This window comes from Anser anser, assembly GCF_964211835.1.
Source record: "Anser anser genome assembly, chromosome: 16".
NCBI lineage: Eukaryota > Metazoa > Chordata > Aves > Anseriformes > Anatidae > Anser > Anser anser.
Window position 1 is genome coordinate 15,774,636 of NC_139737.1, and position 22,723 is coordinate 15,797,358.

General features: G+C 39.6%; 1 protein-coding gene across 7 annotated transcripts in view; it reads right to left on the reverse strand.

Annotated features, from left to right (window-relative positions):
* Positions 1-887: 887 nt before the first annotated feature.
* NCOA6 (nuclear receptor coactivator 6) overlaps positions 888-22,723 on the reverse strand; it is a 47,120-nt gene continuing 25,284 nt past the window's right edge. For 4 of the 7 annotated variants that reach the window (XM_083801321.1, XM_083801318.1, XM_083801319.1 and 1 more), the window contains 7 exons: positions 21,219-22,338; positions 15,243-15,364; positions 11,475-14,453; positions 9,407-9,475; positions 7,554-7,590; positions 4,705-4,853; positions 888-1,483 (listed from right to left, as the gene is read on the reverse strand). In XM_083801321.1, coding sequence (XP_083657447.1) covers positions 1,437-1,483; positions 4,705-4,853; positions 7,554-7,590; positions 9,407-9,475; positions 11,475-14,453; positions 15,243-15,364; positions 21,219-22,338 — 4,523 coding nt within the window. In that variant the 3' untranslated portion in view covers positions 888-1,436. The other 3 variants (XR_014572990.1, XR_014572991.1, XM_083801320.1) reach the window with 3 other exon arrangements.

Sequence of the window (22,723 nt, forward strand, 5' to 3'; positions counted from 1 at the left end):
TGAAATGCATGTATACTATATATAAATATTATAAAAATATATATGAAATCCTACAGGTGTAGATACTTATTCTGGAAACCAACTTCAGACCACCCCCTGCTAAGGATGAGAAGTGTAAGCACCCGGGGGACAGCTGGGGTTTCAGGGACAGCCGAGGCAGAAGCATGCCCACACCAAAGTCTGACTTTACTACATACCAGCCACAGAGCATCCAAAGTCTGACAGGGAGGAAGGGGAAAAGTTAGTTTTGCTTCGTGTCCATTACCTTGTGCACAAATAGGCAATTTCTGCCATTGTAAGAGGCAGCACCTGACAATTCATATATATTAAAAGGCTGCCTAAATATGAGTATGTAAAAAAATCTCTAAGAAAAGGAAAAAAGTGTAAATATCTATTTATGCAGAAGGCAAGAAGCAAGCTAGAAAGACTTGCTTCTCAATTACTCACCATGAGAACTCCCTGGAACAAAAAGGCTGACCTACTTTCTGCAGCAGCACATACAAACAAGTCACCACTGATGGCGGTATAGCTACCCAAATAAACATGCTTCAGGCTACCACATTTCAGAAAGTCTTCAAACCATTTAATACAGTATTTTTCTCAGCTGTGTTTCCTGCTGAGAAGCATTATTTGTGGGAAGAGCTGTCTTCTGGGTGTCCTCAATATGTATTAATTGCACATATCCTGAGGGCTGGAGGGTAGCGTCTGATTTTTTTCTTGTTGCTTTGCAAGAACAGCTGCATTAGTTAATTCATTTGTGGTTAAACAAATTCCTTTCTAAAGCTCTATATAAGGAGCTTGCAGGCCTAGAGCTCTAAATAATCCGTTCAATCTTCCTGTTTGGAATGATGCTGTTGTTGTTGCTGCTAATAATAATACAACCCAAATTATAGGACAATAACATTTATTTAGAGCATGAGGGATTCCACATTATACAAACCCTTAAATTTATTTTTGTTTCACTGGTCCATTTCTACAACAAATACATCAGATCTACTATATAATAAAATTATTTACACTTCCAAACAAGATTGGGTTTGTTTATAACCCTCTTACTGCTATTCACATACAGTACTTAAACAACAGCACAATACATTATTTTAATACCTAAAAATGACAACCCTGTATTCTAATTTGTTTATGAAAAGTGGAAACAAATAAATTTACAGTTGTCTTCCCCTCCCCTTCCATTTCTTACAAACACATTAACCTAATGTGCTAACCCTGGACTTCACTTTGTAAATCCAGAGGGTTTTAAAAGAACCCATTTTTTATATCTATTTATCTGTTTTTTAGAAAAAATCATTTATTGGGAACAGTATAATATTAAAATGACTTACTGTACAGAATTTTATTTAAAAAAGAAAAATCACAGCTCAAAATTGCTATTGATAAATTCACACTCATTTACAAGTTTCATGTTTCCATGCAGTAATTTACTTGGATTTTCTTCTTTTTGACTGCATTGCACTGGCACTCGTTTCTGAAATTAAGAGAAGAAAAAAAGCATGGATACTAAGTTGGTAATCCATTCACGAGAGCTGCACAGATTGCCCTTTTATGTCCCTAAAATCACACCAGAGTGGAAACAGCAGTTGACTTTTCACAACACTTAACACCAAGGGACCCTTCATCCTGATCACAGCCATCAGCAGCAACACAATAACGCAAAGTCCCCACTAGCTTCTGTTACAAACACGCAGATGCAATTTCAGAGTTCTGTGAGTATGAAGTCGTAACATAATGGCCTTAAAAATAGACGTTCTGTATTTTAAACTGTTCTTTAACTTTAGTTCCCCACATGCCACAACTTGCTCAGACATAACGTGGAAGTAAGTCTCCCTGAAACATCCTGTGCAGCTTTGGACACAAACTGCATAAATTATATCCAAGCACAGTACTTGGAGGTGGTGTTGTTAGAAAACTTAGAAAAATGTTTTGGAGTCTGCCACAAAGAATCTAGTTGTTTGACTCCTTGGAAAGTCAGATCATTAGTAAACAAGTGTCTTCAGTGTACATGATTCACAAAAAAACAGCTTATGCAGAAAGATACAAAATATTATATAGTACTTCAGCAAAACAACTAGAAGCACTTGCAGAAGCTACAGTGAAACCAGATGACATTTTCAGTGCACTTACCAAGGCACTAAGTTTCCATTTCAAAACAGAAAGATAATTGAGTAAGGACTAAGGGTATTTGCATCTTCAGATTTTTTTTTAAATGTGATTTTAAATGTTGGCAATGTATCTTTGGCTCTTCACAATATTTTCTGATAGCTAGTAGAGCTGTGTGTATTTCAGAGTCAAAAGGGAAAAAAATCCCAAAACTTCTAAAATTAGAAAAGCAATGGTACAACTCTATGGCTATTAAATGCTGCATTAAAAATAAATAAATAGATAAACTTTTCAAAATTTAACAACCCCGAAGCTACAGTAAACACTGAAACAGCCCTTGCTGGAAAGGTACTCTAACGAGTAAAAATACCAGTACAGTACCAGTTTTCAGAAGTGAAACATCTTAACAGGCATGACTTACAGTCACTGGAGTTCCCTTCGAACAGTAACGCTACTTTTAAGTAGCTTGCTCACCAGCAGCATTAGCTGTAGTCATCCCCACTGCTGCCAAAGTCTGTGCTTGACAGAATAAAGGGGTCAGCACTCAGCAGCCTCCAGTGGCTGTGCAGCCATGCAGTCCTGAAGCCCCCGCTCCTTTGTGAGCGCCGCCAGCCGTCCCTCACCTGCTTCTGCCCCAGACCTGCACCCTGACGCAGGCTGTAATGATAAGGGCTGATTCTCTGTTTTCCCTCTTCTTTTACGACTATCCTTCTGTTCCTTCCCTCCTGATGCTTCCCAAAGGTTATACATACACGAACTGGTCAAAATCTGATTTTCTCTCCCTGCTATACCTAAGTTTTTCCTAAATGCCATTTTTATAATCAGCCTCTATTTCAAAAGGTATTTTCTCCCAACCCTGCATTCTCTTTAACACAAATTAGCAAGTTTGTCAGGACATAGATCATGTAACCATAGACATCTAGAAGGAGGCCAGGATCATACAAAATATACATTTTCTTAAGCTATGTTTCACTAATAAATACAAAGAACAGAGTAGGCACAAGTGGCAAACCTCTTTACGCTTCTCACGCTACACCTCCCTAATCCTTCATGCTGAACTCTTCCACAAAAGTGTTCAGGTTTGCTTATTTTCTCTACAGCTTTGAAGTAGGCAGTTGCTTGCACAGAGATAAGGTAATCAAAGCCCAGGGTACTACATGATAAACTGAACCTATGCTTTCAAGCAAAACCCTTAGACACCACAGCAGTTTCAGATACATGTTTTAAAAACAATTATTTTAGTTACAGAGGTAAACGAGTAATTCAGTACAAAACCCCTAAGTCAGTTCTGCTACGGTTTAAATTTAATATACTTTTACGTTCCCACATTTTCAGAATTTGACATGCCACTGGTTGTCATCTTTAGGTTTATTCATTACAGTACGTGGGGCAGGTCACATGTTTCAGATAGCCTCAAACTCAGGAAGTATCACTGAATCCATTTTACATTTGCTTCACATTTTTCAAACTTTTTTTCACAATCATGAAATATAATTTATTTTTACAATACAGACTGATTCTTCTGCATTCTGCACAATCCTGCCACAAGAAGTAAGCAGCAATAAAATTTAATTAAATTCAGCAGCCATAAAACTGCAGAACATATAGGGCTCTTCATATAATCTTTGAGAGTCATTAGACAATTACGTATAGCTAGAAATCTCTCAAACTCTTATAAATGCAAATACTCTTACCAGCAAACTTTAGCATCTTTAATACGGAAAATGGTTGCTGAATTCAACTTGACTTTTATAATAATTTTATATTAATACCTCTTAGTTCTGCATGTTATCTTTAAAATATTGGTCGAATGTTTCCTCTTGACGGTCTCTCTACCCTCTTGCACAACTTTCATCCATCAGAATTTTTCTGACCCTTAAACGTAAGGAGCTGACACAGCTTCAGAAATGCAAAATGGCACCACGGACCATGCATTCTGGTAATAAACTTGTCAATCACACAAATGCTGCATACTTTGTTAAAGATTGTAACCCGTATAGAAATAAGGCACGTCAGCAACTGCCAATGCCATGGGTTAATATCTTGAACTTTAGGATTTCATGTGTTTGTGGAAAAAACAGCTGAGGATCTGTGCACAAGCACACAGCACTCCTCGACGGTCGCAGGCTGCCACGCAGGCAGCATTCTGAGTGTGCCTGAGCATGAGCATTTGGCTTGCAAAAGCTGACCATGCATTTGGGAAGACTTTAAGCATTTTTCTCATGTCTTTCAGACTTGATGAAAAAAATAAAAAGACGCTTTTAAACCCAAGTACAGTCCTTTTAACAACATACTTCTGCCAAGAGAATTCAACTAGGCAAGCTTGCTGAATACTACGTTGATTAGTACTGCAGAAAACAAGTTCCACAAATTTAACAATAGGAAATCCATACAAGATTTACTGCCAGTACAGATTTTGGTAAACACTTTAAACCCAACCTGTGTCTAAAATCATTGAAACTAGAGTTAAAAGCACACAACAATTACAAACTGTAAACCATAGTTATGACCCAGTTACTGAAAGGATTATATTCTGGGAAGTGTTTTACTTCCTGCCCTCTCCACAGAAATGATGGCTGTGCATTTTACCTTTTGCAGTGCTGGATGCAGATGCTGGTCTGGAGGACCTCTTGCGCTGTCCATTCTCTACAGTTTCCTGTGAAGCGGCAGAATCCTCTGTTCTTGAATTTCTTCTACTTGGAGTTTTAGACTTTTCACAATTCTCTTTTGTCTCATTACTAATAAAGTGGGACAAAATATTTCTGATGAAGTGTAAGAAGGATTATGTTTTTCTATGCAACTCAGACAAGTTGAAGGATGGACCGACACAGGTACCAGTTCCGGACTATTAGCACTGAAGATATGAAATGCTAGAGATACCGGAAGTTTTATCAGATGAAGAATGACCTGAGTAAGCCAGAGTATAGTCCATTTCTATTAAAAATTATCAGAGGATACAGAATTGAGAAGTCCTCAAAGAGAATATTTTCAACATTAGAAGACCAAGAAATTAGATGCATTATAAATTGTCTGCTCTGTTTTCCACAGGTGCCACCATTACTGAAGTCTAGGAAAAGCAAACAAGTTACATTAGAGACTGCTATGATATGGGAATACAGAATTGAAATTGCAGATGAACATAAGGAGGAATTATGAACGCTTAAGCAAGTATGCCAGCTCTTGTTTTCACTACAGAGACTCAGTTAGCTGATCTATATGATTTCTTCACACAATAAAAACCTTATAGTTTACTTAAAACTTTCTTCAAGCTTTACAGCGAACTTATGTTATAAAAAAAATAGTTTTAGGTAGCGTGGAAATTAGGTTTCTTGTCATCAGTACAATAAATGGAGTGCTACATGTTGTAATTAAACTCCGCTTTTATTTTGTTACTACTAGCCCTGTAAACTCACCCTGAGGTTTGGGGGTTTTCTATTTAATGCGTTTATGCCAGACAATTTCTGATGGCTAAGTAGTTTCTGAACATTAAGCTAAACTTATCTCCTGTGAATTCAAAGATAATTAATCAAATAAATAATTCCACTGAAAATCGAAAAGAAGAAAGAAAACTCATTCTATGACCTTTGTCTGAAACTTGCAAGATTTCATGAAAGGATGCCTTAATCAGAGAACTGATGGGAAAACACACAAAGCAGACCTGTGTATTAGAGGTTCTACTACAGTGTCAGTATTTCAGAGGAAGTCCTACTTTAAGAGAAAAGAAACTACTACAAGTACTTGCAGTTTTAAGCAACAGTTATCTGAAATAAAACACACTTTGTCAATAATAAGGAAAGACAGTCACACATTCTCAAAAGCAAGGGAACATAGAGTAAAGCAGAATATGGAAGCACATGAATTGTCTCAGACACAAAACAAATACTGAAATCAATTTCCCCAATAGTCAGTACTATGGGTAGTCTATAAACTGAACCAACCAGGTGACAAACTGGTCTTCCAGTAAGTAACCTGGACAGCAGAAACAACAGCCACCTACTTCAGAGGAGATCTGGAGGATTGAGTAAGCAAATGGGCATCATCAGCTAAAGTTCAGTTATTAGGGATAATTGTTGAAGAGTTAAAATGAGTGTCCTTAAGTTTGGATTGTTTCATCGGGACCAATAGAACTCTACTCTGATTTTATACAAGGAACTGAAGTTGGCCCAAGTAAAAATATTTCTGGTGTTCTGTATGCTGCAAGGTTCCTCTGAGGTTTGTATTGTTTACCATTTCACCCTGGGAACTTAAAGCTGACTGCTGCGAATATCAGTCATCACTACGTTTTTAGTTTGCCTGAAAACTTTCCTTCTTTTCCGGTCTTGCTCAGAAAGACACCAATCCAGAAAAATCCAAACAGAAAGGTACTTGGGATCATTTGATGCGCTCAATGACAGTTCATTTGGACAATCCCCTCATCTGCCAAGAGTCTCACCTTCAGCTTTTTAGAAAAATTCTACCCTAAAAAAAACTTCTCAGAATTTTAGTTCATCTTCGATACAACTACAGAAAGATCCCAACCCATCTGAAGGTAAATATATTTACATATTCAATTCAGAGTCTTTCCTGATCTGAGAAAGTAAATTGCATTATCTCCATTCCAAAAGAAGACACTGCCTTATTTCCTGATGGACCAATGAAGTAAATTACACCATTTACCCTGACTTATGGGATCACTTCAGTCTGATAAGGGTAGCATCAAAAACATGGCCACTTGTGCCAGCAGTTATCAAAACACCTTACAAAGATCCGTCATTATAGCTGCCTAGAACGAGTGTAAGAGCTTGGTGGTTTTAGGATATAACAGAAATAGATCTTGAAAACTGCATTTTCTTTAGACAGAACACAGCCGTTTGAAATTTATTCTTTTAATTAGTGAATGTCGTGAAAAGGACAAGATGAAGATTCTACCAGGCTTTCCTACCAGGTTTCAACAAAGTGTCAAAAATCAAACACAGAAGCTCTGGAGAAAACAATAACTAAAGCACATATAAATTATAAGAAGAAAAAAAAAATGAAAAAAAAAAACCTCTAGAAAGACCTACTTTGGAAAGACCTACTTTCAGAAAACAAAAATTCACATGACAGCTATTCTGCAGGCTTTTGGAATTGCATTTTAGATTTGTTTTCAGAAATATCAAATGCCAGAACCATCAAGACCCTTCCAGGATGTGAAACACACAGGTCTGAAAGGATATGAGGAAATACTGCTCAAATCATGAAGACAGATTTGGGAAAAAGTTACCTCAAATTCTGTATTTCAGCAACGTTTTGAAACAGTCAACTAGCCCAATTCTTCAGCATGAAAGAAAGGGTATGGCCAAGAAAGTGAGAAGACATCGGAGAAGAATTTTTTAAGTTGCACAACTGAAGCAAAGAGAAAAGGACTTCCTTGCATGAAAGCTGTATCTATTCTGAATCTATATAAACTATCTCCTTACCTTTGACCAGCAACTACGGGAGCATTTGTTTCAAGTTCTACAAGAGAAAAAGATAATTTTTAGGTCTGCTGTAGAATTACATACTTGCTGACAAGGCATGACTATCTCACAGTTGTCTCATTACATGTTAACATCTGATGAATAAGCTTCCCTCATCTACTGTTACTCTCAAAGCAAATCGAACTCACATATCAAATGAAGTGCGACATCAGGCAGTGCTCTCTCTGATTTTGGCCTGCACCAGCTATGACAAAGAAAAGTTGAAAGAAACCCTGCAGAAGGAAACTACAGAGAAACTTTCCAACAAGGGCCTCTCCCTTCTTAAATTTCTATTTTAGTCAGTTTATTCCTTCTAGAGCTTCTACATTTAATTAGATTTAAACCTTAAAAACACTGATTGGAATCTATCATACGTGTTAAATTGTACTTTAACACAATCTCTCTCCTAGTGATTTCACTAGGAAATCAGGTTTCCTTTGAGTCTTCACCACAATAAACAACACTGATTTACATCACATAAGATTTCTCATCGTTTTTTTTTTTTATTGTCCACCTTTTAGTTATCCCCATATGTACCAGACACTTCATTCAAATGGATTACCTACATCTAAACGCAGTACCTCATGTGAGAAACTGCCACTGATTTAGGGATTATCATTAAAATGTAACATCTTAATTCACTGTTAGTTTATCACACTACCTATACTGGACCTCATCTCACCCTGAAACACCCCACAGTGTTCAGGACAGTGATGCACAAAACTGTGGCTTTGCCTTTACGAGCAATTTAGTACTCCAAGTTTGCTATAATGCACATAAGGAACAAAACTGTAAAAAGAATAAGAAGGCATAATGCTAGTCCTGTTATGATAAACAACTCCTTATGATTTGTATTCTTGGAACATCAGACTCTTCATTGTAAGTGTATATATTACCATGTCCAAAAAACTGTCTCAGTGACAACTGAAAAACAGACTAAGTAACATATAGGAAGAGTTATTTTTCTTCCTACCTAAAACTTGAATGGACAGAACACCCAACAACAAAAAAATCGGTAACACCAGTGCTTTTTTCCCTGAGCAGGAACTCCCTAATATGACTACATAAGCCCTGGTGCAGAGACAGATGTAACCCTGGCAGGGTGCATGAACATCTTTAAATTAAGTTTTATGAAAGTAACGTAGTACAATTTTTACTTTCTTCAAGCTTAAATTCTCATCGTACTACATAAAGCAAATTGATGAAAGTGCCACTTTTCACGTTCATGTCCATGTCTATCTACTTTCCTTACTCATCTTAGAAACTGCTTTTTAAAAACACCACAGAATTGATGTGCATGATAATAGATGGCAACAACAAAAAGTCATCTGTCATGGCTCAATCCTTGAAACACTGCAGAGAGTTCATTAAAAGCTTCGAACAGAGAGAAAAAAAAAAAAGGATTAGAACTCCAAAAATTATGTTCCTACCATGGCTTTGGGAAATATTTTCAGAAGTGTCCCATATCAGAGAAAACTCCTATTTGCTCTTAAAAACTTCAAAACTCAAACATACCAAATGCATCATTACAAATCCAGTCCTCTAAGCTTACAACTTGAACTTATAAAAACTGCTTTGGTGATTTTTTCTTTCATTTTATTCATTCCCCTAACTGAAGCTCCAGCAAGGCTTTGGAGATTTCTAAAGCACAACATGTCTAACAGAAAAATAAACCCAACAACAATAATAAAAAAACACCACCAATCTACAAAGTATATTCATGATCAATAAAAATATTCATGATTTACCATTTTGAGGTAAAAACATAATGAGCTTAGTTCACCTAAATTCTGCTTTTCCAAAGTAAGATTTACCTGTTCTTTGAACAGTACTTTCTGATGTTGCAACTGAACTTTTTTTCTGCGTTAAATGTTGAGAGGATGCTAGAATAGAAGTGGAGGGAAAAAGCATTATTTTCAAAGAGAATCTCAATTTTATTTTTTTATCATGCAACTGGGCAGCTTTTTAAAAATTCTGTATCTTCCAATTTACTGCATTTTTACATTTATAGATGCAATTTTTTTTTAACCCACCCACTACTCCCTCCCACCCTAACACCTCTCCCTTTTAAAAAACAAATAACGAAAAAAACCACACACACAAAAAAACCCTTTAGCAAAGCTACTCCAAGCAAGTTTTCCCAAACTAGAATAAGTGATGAAGTTAAGTATCAAATAAAGCATATTTTTAAAGGTAATGTTTTTTCGCTAGACACAGAAACCAAAGAAAAACCTAGAAACCAAATAGTTTTCTCTCTCTCTCAGCTTGACTCTCATTTCAAAAGAAGTTTTGAGGAAAAATAGCATCTTTGTTAATTTGAATTCATACCCTCACTCACTCAAAGTGCTAAAAAGCAAAATGCACTCCAGAGGCTCCCATGACGAGCTCTGTCAATAAGATAAAGTGACTCTTAATGTGTTTTTTTAGGTTGCCAAGTTAAAAATAAGATAAAAAAAAAACAATTCCTGTTAGACAAATGCCTTTCAGTTTTCCCTTAGGTGTGATAATGAACTTATGAAGAGCATGGAGATGTAAAGTTAAAGGTTCCCATTTAAATAAAGAATATTCACTTCCATTTGTAAAAACACAGGTACATTCAGATGCTTACATCGTTGTCCTTCACTAGTTGATACCACCTCCCAAATCTAGAGAGAATGTACACACCGTTACTTTGCAATCAGAATATTCCAGACTGGAAACACAGATTGCTTCACACTTAAGAATAACTGTATCCATACTCTTGACCTTGAAGCTAGATACATTTTCCGATTTTTTCTTACACACTAAGTCAAGCAGCAGCAAGAGCATTTGAGAAGTGCTATCACTGCTTGCTGTTTTAAGACTGCTTTACAGTCTTATGTTATGCTTCTCCTGTCAACGACTTTTTCTCCTAACAAAAGAGGATTCCTTCTATGAAACTCAAAGTAAACATTTAATAATAACATCTAATAGCATCCAGCTAAGATGTATGTATCCACATCTAAGACATCTATCCACAGGGAAATGGAAATTCACACTCAAGCTGAAGCTCTCAATTCTACTGATTTAGGTGGATTTTATCTTCTATGATTTTATCTTCTCAAAGATAAAATTCATGCCTAAATTCAAGATATGAAGCACAATGGATATTCAAATAGCTTGATTCAAGAGCGATGGCTTATTTCCATACCATTTTCAAAAGATTAAAACCAGCCTCAATAAACAGCAGCGATGTCATAAATGAAGTTTGCCAGATGCTTGAATTAAAACCGTAAGGAAACAGGTCAGATATGAGGGTATTTTATGTTACTGGATGCAACTTACTCATAATTCCATTTTCAACTGTCTCTCTGAAATTAACATTTTAACTTTTTCCCTGGACATAAGGTGTGGGTTTTTTGTTTTGTTTTCCCTGGAGTAGCTCAGCTATTTCCCTAGAAGGTTAAGGTCCCCACAGTGGGAACTAGAATTATTAAAATTAATACACAGTATCAGAATTAAGTCAATATATTTAAATATTACAAATATAAAAGGTCTCTGGGAAGACTAAAGCAGAAAAAGCCATCTACCAGTTTAAAAGATGCCTTAAGTATTACTTCTGTCATTGCCGATACATCCAACTTTGCCTCCCCACTTCTAAAAGTTATACGAAGTCACTCTTCTGTTATTGCATCATACGTTCACACCAAACACCACATCTAAGCAGTAAATGAAAATTAAGATAAAACATCTGAAATGTGAATCTTGGTGAAAGACAAGCCTGTGTATCGCTCAGATATTAAGAACAAAAAGCAGTGGTCAGCTTATAGCATCTACATTATTGCATTCATGGAAAAAGGCACGCAAGAAATTTATGAAAGCAATCTCATGTCTTCCATTTAAGCAGGTCAGCAGTGAACTTACCTGTATTTTGTAGCAGTTCCTGTTGTGATCCTGTTTTCTCCTCCACCAAACCAACCCCAGTTTGCTCAGCTGGTAAGCCGCTGTGGTTACTACCATTAGTGCATGGTGTTGCAGGTGCAAGCTCTGGGATTACTGGAGTGGTTACAGCTGACAGTGCACTTGTAGGAGGAGTGCTTGTTGATAAGCTTGGAGATACAGAAGCAGAAACAGCAGCAGCAGTGCTAACACTCACATTGCCAGGCCCAGAAGTGCTCTGTTTTGTAAGACTGGGTGCTGGAGGTGTCACAGTTTTATTGTCTAGTTCTGCTGGTGATTGCTCTGTTGCCAAACTGTTTGGGACTGACATTTCTGGTCCCTGACCTTCTGCTTCTCCATCCAAAGCATACTGCTCTTCCCCCTTCTCGAGGGAGCCCGTGACTTTCTTGCATGCTTTTGTAAGTAAGAGTTGACCAATCTTGTCTACTTTTCCCTTTCCCTTACTTGATGAAACAGGACTTCGTCTGTTCCCAGATCCTGGACTGCTCGTAAGAAGAGGTGAAACAACAGGTCCAGACTGTGTCGTTGTAACAGAGCACTGGTCACTCGATCCATTGCTTTGAGAAGCTGCCTCCTCGGGACTGAAGTCTTTCGCTGGCTGGGCAGGAAGATGTGAAGAAACATTTGAAGAAGTTGTAGCAGGAGAAGGCAGTTGAACAGGAGGTGCCAAGGGATTTAGAACCAGTGGCCTGCTCGTGGGAATACTAGGAGCAGGGCTGCTAGAGGACGTGCTAGGAGGTGCGGGGGCAGAGGAGAACTTTATATTCTGTGGTATATGTAAGGGACCCACAACAGCGACTGACTGAGGCATTAGGCTAGAGTTAGATGTCATCGGTGCTGCGGGAATCGTGCTTGGCTGAGAGCCTTTCATAACCTGAATTATTGATGATGAGTTTATAAAAACAGGTGTAATGAACTGTGGCCGGGCATTAGACTGAGCTGCCGACTGTCCCTCAGAAACCATGACTTTGTTGCCTACATTAGGCATTGTGACAACAGTAGACACCAACGCAGGTTGCAAGTGAGATGGCAATGGTGCCGACGTATTAGCAGAAGATGTAATAGGGTTTGAAGTTACAAAAACTGTTATCTGGTTGGGTGGTAAAGGACCTGAAATAGACGAAGAGCTGACAGGCCTCTGCATTACTGGAGGAACGCTCTGTGTAACATTTGAGTTTATTTCTCCCAGTTCCTGATGCCCTGGATTTGAACAGGACTCATTATTTTGAGGCAAGCTAAGTGAATTAGATGGCTCTTTGCTAGAGGACGTGTCTTGCAGTGGAGGAATGACAGCTATCTTTTTTAGGTCCTCCACAGTGGTGACTATTGGTGCCATTTCAAGACCAGTCAGCCCAGGGGGCTTAATGGTTACATTAGGAGCTCCAGAATTATCAAGAAGTTGACTCAAAGAAGTTGGTGCTTCCCTCATAGCTGGAGATACCATGGTTTTACTTTCCTCCAGAACTGGAAGCTTACCTGTGTCTAAGGCCTGCCCATCTTTTTTTGACTGTTCCTCTGGAACCAACGTTTTTATTTCCGGAGTAGGGATAGCTTTTAGTTCAATATTGGGCTGGTCTTTGTTACCTTGGACACCTTGTGTGCTTTGGCACTCGTTATCTTGAGGAACACTAAGGCTCTCTTTACTGTCTTCAGCAACAGCAGGTACAGAAACTGTGGGATTCTGATTACTTAGAATGTTATTATTTTGAAAACTTGTTGTCACCGGTGTTGGCAAAGAAGTGGGACCAACCATCATATTTCTTTGCATATCTATGTTCTGCAAGAGAGATGGATTCTGCTGAGTATTCAATGATAATTTAGCCGCTTTTGAATTTTGTCTGCCAGGGCTTGGTGTTGTTTTCCTGCTGGATCCAGGACTGGACCTTCGACTATTGCTTGGACTTGCTCTCTTTGTTCCTCCAGTGTTGGTTTGTTTTCCTGAATTAATGACCACACCTTCCAATTTGTGTGACTGTGGAGCAGCAAAACTAGACTGATTGTTAATTGTGAGATTTGACGGGGCTTGTCCAATGGCCTTCAAAGTAGTTGGGTTAAGACCTTGCTGATCAAATCCTCTGTTGAGATTAGGCCTGGGAGGTAAAGGAATATTAATCTGAGGAGGGAAAAGACCAGCTATAGAAGCATTGAGTCTCTCTGGAGACAGGCTTATTTCAGAGGGTTCTGTGCTAGGCGGACGGTTATTAGGAGTCTGAGGATAATATGGCCTTGGGCTTGCTCTGTTTGGGGTTTTAGGCCTTGAAGTTTGTGATGGGGTGGCAACATTTGGAAAATGGTGCGTAAGAGTGCCAGGCAGAGAATTAGACTGCTGTTGAGGACTTGCACCTTGGGCAGTTGAAAGTGTGGATGGTCCAGGTTTGGGTCCCGTCATCATTAATTGGTTCTGTGAAACTACTAAATGAGATGTCAAATTATTCTGAGCTCCTGATGCCGGGGGGACTTCAGTTCCACCTCCTTCTGGAACGGAAGACACTGAAACCTCCCCCAGAGGTGAGCTGGAAGGATTCTGTACATTATCTTGATAAACCATTTTTCTTGCATTGTTTCCCAGAGAAGGATTGCCTGGCAAGGAAATTCTCTGTTTATCAGGAGATGGAGGCACTGACCCAGGACCTTGTAGATTAACCATTACTGGCATGTTACCACTCTGCTGCATTGGCATCCGTTGAGCATCTGGATTCAGAGGTCCTCGAGGTGGGTGAACTCCTTGTGGCACAGGAAGCCTGACTGATTTGGGATCCTGCTGCATCATAAGCATCATCATCATTTGCTGCTGTTGCTGCGGTGTTTGTGGTGGTGCCTGGGCTTGCTGTGGTGGTGGCTGTGGTGGCTGCTGCTGCTGTGGCTGCGGCTGCTGTGTATGTTGCATGAGTTGAGGTGGCATCTGCTGAAGTGGTCTTTGTTCCACTGGCTGAGAAGGATAACCTAAGAAGACATGGTGACATTCATCAAAACACAGAGACTGAAAACATTTTTACTTAATTTATGAATGACCTGCATGACACTGAATTGGAGAACTCTCAACTTCTACCAGCTACTAGCTATTACTCTGGATTCCTGCCACCTCAAACAGTCTCTACAACTGTCCACAGGCTTATTTTCACTTAAAAATGCAGAGTTGGACTTCCACAAATTAGTTATCCTTAAAGCAAACCTAAAAGTTTGACAGCCACTGTGGAACATGAACTAGCAAGCTTGTTACAGATCTGACTGCTCCTAGTGTACAAAGTAGATTCTACGATGTATAACTGAGCCAAAAATGGTGCTAAAAATAACCTACATGGCTTATAAAATTAAATTCCTGAGGACTTTGGATTTAATCCTTCTTATGTATAAAGGGTAATTCCAACTGTAACCTTCATTTCTTAATTCTGAAAAATCAGCTATTGGCTAACGCTCAGATTTTAAGGCACCAGTCTGTACTACTGCTGGATGCACAGGAATCTTTATCAGTTATGATACTGCTAAATAATTCTGCAACGTTCATCATGATACCTGCAGAATGATACATGAGAACATGGCCATCTATTCATACTGAGCTAATTCAAAGAACACACTTAAACAATGGCATCATTTATTTACTAGGAGGAAAAAAAAAAAAAGCTTTGGACTGAACGTGTGAGAATGCAAAAAAAAAAAAGTACTGTCACAAAGATCAGTAAAATATCTACTGTAGTTACAACATTCAAATAATCCACATAAAAATCCTACTACCTGGTGGCCTACTTGCAAAGTCTGAAAGTTTAGGGCCTGAGTTATCTACATTCATTCCTTGATCTCCAGACATTGATGACTGATCACTCTCCTCCAGGCCACCTGGACGAGGTTCTGAAGAGCTGAAAGAAAAATAACTGCAATTTAGATACAGCCTTAACACCAGTGTTTGAATTCTGCTTTTATTATTGTCTCAGCACTTCTGAACAGACCTGCAAGCAACTCATGGAAATACATCAATGCTTCAGGTATAACATGACGAATGTGAACACATGGTTGAGGTCTGCTGACAATTGTTCCTGTGCCTTACATACTACTCAAGAAGCAGCATGATGCCTGTTGCTCTATTCATCTAAGCATTTGTTTCTTTCCTTAGTTAAAAAACTCAAATTCAAGGTAGAAAAAAAGAAAATAGGCAAGGGATACTCCAAATTATATATAAATAGGCTTCCTGCTGGATTTAAGTAGGCTTCCCTCATGTACTGCCATCACATCTCTATTAATAAATATCAGGAGTAGATGCACAGCGTTTTATTTCACTGGTATCACCACATACCCAGAGGCGACTAGCTCAGGGTATTGGCGACCTCTATTAATGTCACAGCGCAAATATATTCACATATCAGATGTTCAAGGTCAGCTGGCAGAGCTTTCTAGGATACTGAGACTCTAGAACCGATGTTCCAGGAGACTGCAGGAGCATTTAAAATTGTTGAGATTCAATGCCCAATACTTCCACTCAATCAGGACAGCTTTTGCAGACTTAGGAATAAACCACATTTTTATAGCTATCAATACATATGGTCAGAGAACGCAAGATACAGAGGGATGAAGAGTAGAGGACCATAACTGCTTATCTGCTTCACGACTACACCAAGGCTGTAGGGAGATCTATGTAATAAAAGCTCCAAGTTAAAATTAAAGATATCAAAATAGGTCCACTGCCTACAAGGAGAGGCAGAATTACACAGAAATGCCAAGGACTAAAGAAATTTTCAGCAAAACAAGAACCTGAAGTATTTAAAAGTGGAGAGATCTCTCCTATTTAAGTTTACTTGACAGTGACAGTTTCTGGCATCTGTACAGCTGATGGGGAGAAACCCAGGCCTGTCCTATTGTCCTATTAACTACCTAAAACATGTTCAAAGAGCAGAGTGTGACTTGAAAGTCCCTGAACTTTCACAGGTCGAAAGAAGGGAGAACATAAATCAAGAGAGAAGAAAGCTAAGAAACAGAACCGCTCCAAGCATTACTACTGAGTAGGCAAGCATTGCCAAGGGAAGTATTTGGAGTTAAATCTTTTGTCTACTCCAGCATATCACTAAGTTTTATGATGCAGTTGTTACAGGTTTACCCGCCCCTGCTAATAAATGTGATGAAAACTGGCAAACCCCAGCCTCTTACTTCAGTATGGCCACTTGGCATGAAACCCCAGAGTACACACAGCTGCCAGCAAGCACTGCAGCAAGGGCAGGAGCCCGGGGTCTCTGCTAATGCAGCCCACAAACACGCCACCGTACACGCAGCCACACGTCCCAGCAGCGCTGCGTTAGTGGACACGAGTGGGAAAAATGTCCGACAACAAAATCTCCCACAGCAGCTCAGCCTTTGATGTAGGCCACGTGGTGCAGGCAACATGAACTGCCTAAAATTGGGAATACCGCCTTAAATTTGTATTTTTGCCACTGGTGATCCTTTAAAAGAGGGGTGGGGATTAAAAATGCAACAGTTAAAGATTTGACAAAAAGCTGGCGTGAGAGCATTACCACACAAACAGGTTTACCTAGAAAACAATCTTAGTGTAAAATCAATTCTTAAAAAACACCTCCTGCCTGATGGGTTCCATCAGGCGAGCTATAAACAAAACCTTGCAGAACAAACCTCGAGTTTTATTATACAGTAACAAAGAACAACAGTGACTGTAGGAACACCTGCTACTATAGTTACTGGAAAAATTAAACATAAATGGAATTTCAAATGTCATTGAAATTCACTGAACATATTTAACAACCATCAGATATCTAAAAAACCATCGAATTCTAAACACAAATAACTAGCACGACAATAAGTCCGTGTGGGAGGGATAAACATTCCTTATTTGTTCTTCCCTCTTACTGCTCTCAGCGTAAGAAGGCACCAGCTGCACAGCACGGATTATCAGAGTTTCCTAAGCGAACCTCCAGCTCTACCAGCTGCATTGCCAAGCACAGCTTGCAGATGTAAAATCCCAGTCAGAGGGGAAGAGAACTGCAGGAGAGAAAGCAACCCAACAAAAACCAGGGCTGCAGATGGTGAAATAAGCCACGCAAAAATAAAGCTACAGAGAAGAGGCGAGCAGAACCAGCCCTGCCGACGTGGTACAGTGCTCTGCTCTGGCTTTACTTTTATAGAAAGGCACTTGTTCTCCGATGCTAAATTAGCTTCAGTTCCCATGTGTGCAGCGGGACTGTTGTTTCCAGACCTACCACTAAAAGCTCTCTGAAGCTGGCTGAGGGAAGCCTCCCGTGCTGTGTCCCACGGTGCTGTTCTCCAGGCGCTCATCACCTCCATGCAAGGCGCGCCACGCCAGGCACCACGTGTCTTGATGCCAGCGGCAGCAGCGTCTTTACCGCGCACCTTACTTCTCTCCTACCAGCACAGGTGGTCAAGGGCTGCCAACAGGGCAATGTGAAGCAACTGTTTGCTTGTGCTGATGTTTCATACACTTAACAACACATTTTTCTCCACCAACACCTTTCATCTAGCATCTTTTTCCCTGTTTTCCATCCTGTTACCTATGTTTTTCACAAACAGACACAATCACTTTTAAACCACCTATTTATTCAAAATGTCCCTGTTTTTATTCCAATGTTTGATTTGCTCAGTTAGGCAAATCCTGAAAATTATTTTTAGATTCAGCTGAATAAAATTCTTCAATAGTACACTTACCCCATTTAACATTCCCATATGGCCCAGCCTACAAACCGTTTCATTAATGGTACTGCTGTATTATTGCAACTCCACAACAATTTCTAACAACAACAAAAACTGAATCATTTTTAGTGTCATTATCAAGTTAGCTGCATTTCCAAACAAGGTTTGCTGCTTTGAATTCTACAATTCTGAAGAATAACTACAGAGAAGCCGTGATGAGAAGCACCTATTTGTTTCTGATACAAAAGGTATTGATCCAAGTCAGACTTAAAAGAATCCGCAGTTCCGAGCTAGGTAAGCGCTGAGCTTGGCTAACTGTGCCAAGGATGCAGACAGTGAGTGAGGCAGGAAGGAATCGTGACCAGCTTCAACTTGGTCTGCACTGCAGTCTCCCTTCTTTTGCTGGAGAACAGTCTCACCTTTTCACTCTAACCCATTTACGAGGATAACACCCTTCTGAATGCTCCTGCGAGGACAGAGGGATTAACACACAGCCAGTTAAGAAACAAAATGCTAATCCGTATCAGGTGACAAACACATTATTCTGCAAATAACAATGCCAGGAGAAAGTTCACTGAAAATCAAAGTGATAGAAGTAGAAAGTAGTATTTCTTTTGTTAAGTAAGCAGAAATCTCATTAAAAGCATCATTTATGAGCTAGAAATTCTTTTAAATTCTTAGGGCTCAATAGGAAAAACTTTAATTTAGGCTTCTCTTATTTTGAAAACTTTCTAACAAGCAAAGAGCCTTCTGGGGCTTTGTAAGCTCAAGGGAACTTTATCTATCCATTTATTGATATTCCCAGGCCACACCGAAGCTGGGTAATCATCAGAAAGACCAATGAGAACAAACATAATCAGGCTTTTCTTTAATGATTAATGGATTTTCTTTTCAGAATAGAGTGCAAACTCTTCTGCTCCCTCTGAACCCTTTGTGATTTCCATGGCAATACAGCAGTGATTGCTATTATTTTATTGAAATCTATTTAGAATTGAAGCAGTTTATTTCTACACATAGCACCAGACCTTCCCTCCTAGAAATACATGGCCATTTTTGCATCTAATTTGGGGCAAAAAGAACTGGCTTTCCATGAAAGACACAGATGATGAATAATGACACAAGGATTGCATATTTTACTTTGTTGCAAACGATCAGTAGTGCCTACCAGTACTACAAATCGGTGTTGGTAGCATTATGCAACGAGAACATTTTTGATTGAAAGAAAAGTAAGACATTGATACTGTTATAAAGATATCTGGACAGCTTTAAGGGTTTGGTGAACAACAAACAAAAGTATGTTTACTTTTATTCAAAATTTTCTGAGGGGTTTGCGGATTGAAAGCAGAAAGACGTGTTCCACTGTTCTGCTACGACTCGTATTCTTTAAACATGGACCACACTACACTACCTTTTGCAATAAACTGTTAAAAGCCCCTCTTGCCAGATTAACTGCACTCAAATTTCTGGAATGCCAAAATGAAGACACCTACGTGCCCTCACACACCTCCCTTCCACATAAGCGAAGACTAGCCCAGCCAGAAGCTCGGTGCTGCACCGCGTCCTGCCTTGGGAAGGTCCCTACCCTGCTCCTCGTGTCGCAGCTGGAAGGAGCCCTGCTCTACGCCTTCCAGAAGCTGACGATGCATCACGGGTTAGGCGCTGCAAAAGAAGTGCTACCTCAGTTATGGTTTCCAAGACACCAGTGTTGTAGTCTACACATGTTTTGGCCACTTGGTCCCAAGTTACTTAAACAAGGTTTCTCCATAGATTGTGTACACATTAATTTGTGATGATTTAATCTGAAATCATAAGGCCTGTTTTGCAGGCCATACCATCACTCATACATACAATGAAATAGCAGGTATTTGAAAGACTTTTTTCAGAGTCTCTTAAACCAGCATGCTTTGCTTTACCTTCTCTATGCAGCATTTCTACACCGCCAAAATACAAGTAACAGCTCTTGCATTTTACAGTACTACAGAATTAACATAGTTAAGGACTGTCACAAAAGATCACTTGCAACAGGTTATGCAAATTTGGATATTCTTGTGTTGTAAATTTGTGCAGTTCTTCCATTCTTTCCTAAAGTGAACTGGGAGAAAAAAAAAAAAAAAGACATTTCATCACATGGATTCCTGTGGATTCCTGTCAATGACCCTGTGGCTCACCTGCAGCCAAAGCTTATATATATATATATATATAGTACATAATTAGATATAGCATATCTGCCTACATACTCATTTTAGCTGAACAAAGATACAGCAGCAGTAGTCAACCACCCTGTGCTGGCATTAATACACTGCCAACAACAAAAGATCACAGCGGGCCAACAAAATATACCAGTCAAAGAAGAATCAAAAGATTCAGCAATCTTGTATTTCTACTACATTGATATGTTCATTTTCTCTCAATTACTGTTGCATTTGCAGGTTCTCTCTCAAGGCTTGTGGCTTTTCTTTCCTCTTAGCCTATCCTAGGGCAGGAAGGCCAGCATTGCTTGGGCTTGTTATCCCCATACCAGAGAGCACCATACTCGAACTCCTAGCTGCAGCTTCAACTAAAAGAGAAGTACAACTCGGTCCCAAGCAGAAACACACAGATATACACGCATCTCAGAAAACACCCCCCCCCCCGCCCCAGTCTATACAGCACATCGTAATACAGAGGTTTATAACTCTTCTGAAAGCTGAAAGTACTTCCCAACCTTTGATGGTGGCTGTCAAGACTGCCCGAGAACGGCAGCCTCCTCTCCAAAGGCCACGGCCCCATGTGTCCACTGACATTTTAAAACAACTTCTATACCTCCTCTACCCAGTAAATGTAGTGAACGTTGCTGTTTTGAATAGATTTATAACTGAACTAGGATGTTTGCATCTTTTTCTTTATCATGAATGAACTTTCTAGGGGCAGACTTGCCATGGCACTATCATTTAACGCTTAAGAGAAATTGCTAACATATGAAATAATACAGGGCTCACTGCATGCTTGCTGAAAAAAATATTGACAAGTTGCCAGCAGGACTTTCCCAGGTCCCATATAAAACCAATGTGATATTACACCTACTTTGTCTGTTCCAGTTGTTGATTGTTTTTCTTCTTCCTTGGAGGCTTCTTCTTTTTTGGCTTATTGGCATTCTGATTATTTTGTTTGTTGTTCACACCAAAGTGTCCTGCCGATATGTCACTTTGTAGAAGGTTAACCAAGAGAGGACTTGTGAGCGTGACATCTTTATTGACAGGAAAACCAGGATTCTGTCCACAGGAAATCTGATTCCCATTTGGCGTTCCACTAAACCCAGTACTGAAAGGCAGTCCGTGGCCAGAGAAATGACTCCCCGAAGCACTGTTGTTTCCTTGCATTGCTTGCATATGGGAAGGCACCATGTTTGGCTGCTGCACAGGAACATCAGGTAACATCTGTGTCAAGTTCACATCATTATTAGTTGTTGTAGTAGTATCCCCAAGTTGCTGAGCTATGTGGGTGCCAGGTCCAGTAGGTCTTAAAACTTGCCCTTGCATCCCCATAACCTGAGAAGGGTTACCGTTCACAGGGCCTTGCTGTGCCATCATCTGCCCAGTGAACTGCACCATGTTACCCTGCATGTTTGGGGTTGGTCCTCTCATCAGTTGAGCTGGCCCCGTCATAACATTGGACTGGTTTTGAGTATTAAAAGGCTGTTTATTTCCTTGCATTTGAGTGGTCATCATCTGTTCCATCATCGAGTTTTGCTGTAACAAGACCTGGCCTTGAGGTCCCATCATCTGATTGTGTGTAGACATCATCTGTTGTCCCTGCTGGGGAATCATCTGTTTGGGCGGGGTCATCCTTTGGGGTGAAGGGCCAAGATTTTGGTTCTGTGGTGTTACCATCATTTGGCCTTGCGGCATGAGCTGAGTTCGAGAAAGTATCATCTGGTTTTGAGGGTTCAGCGATCCCTGAGCCTGAATGTTTACCATCTGTCCTTGTGAGGATACGATTTGCTGATGCATTCCCATAAGCTGAGACTGTGGTCCTTGTTGTGGCTGTCCCTGTATGTTGCCCATGTTAACTTGTGGCACCCCACTAGCACCAGTCTGCTGGTTGTTCATAGTTCCATGAAGTCCCATTAAATTGGTCTGCATCATATTTGGTGGGCCATGTGGTGCTTGCATCTGATTCTGAGGAGGTCCAGATCCTTGGCCACCTTTAATAAAAAAGGCCAATTAGGAAACAGTTGGAGTGGTATAAAGTTTTCACATCTGATGTTGAGTAGAACTCCAAAATTATTTTCCTCTATTTTCTAATGAAAGCTAGGATATCTGACACATTTGCAGTCCTATGCTATGATGTTTGATGCTACAGATAAACGTTAGGTGTCAAAAGAGAAGACCATACTGGCACTTCAAAACAAACACTTAGCCTGGCACTTCACGTACATATGACACTGCAGAATGATTGAAATTCCTGGTAAGCCTTACCTGCACGTAAGTTTAAAAATATTCCACAATAGCACCTAACTCAATGGAACAATTCCCAACTAAACTAAGCTTCAAAATTGAGGCTGTTTTAGAATGGGTTGCAAAATAAAT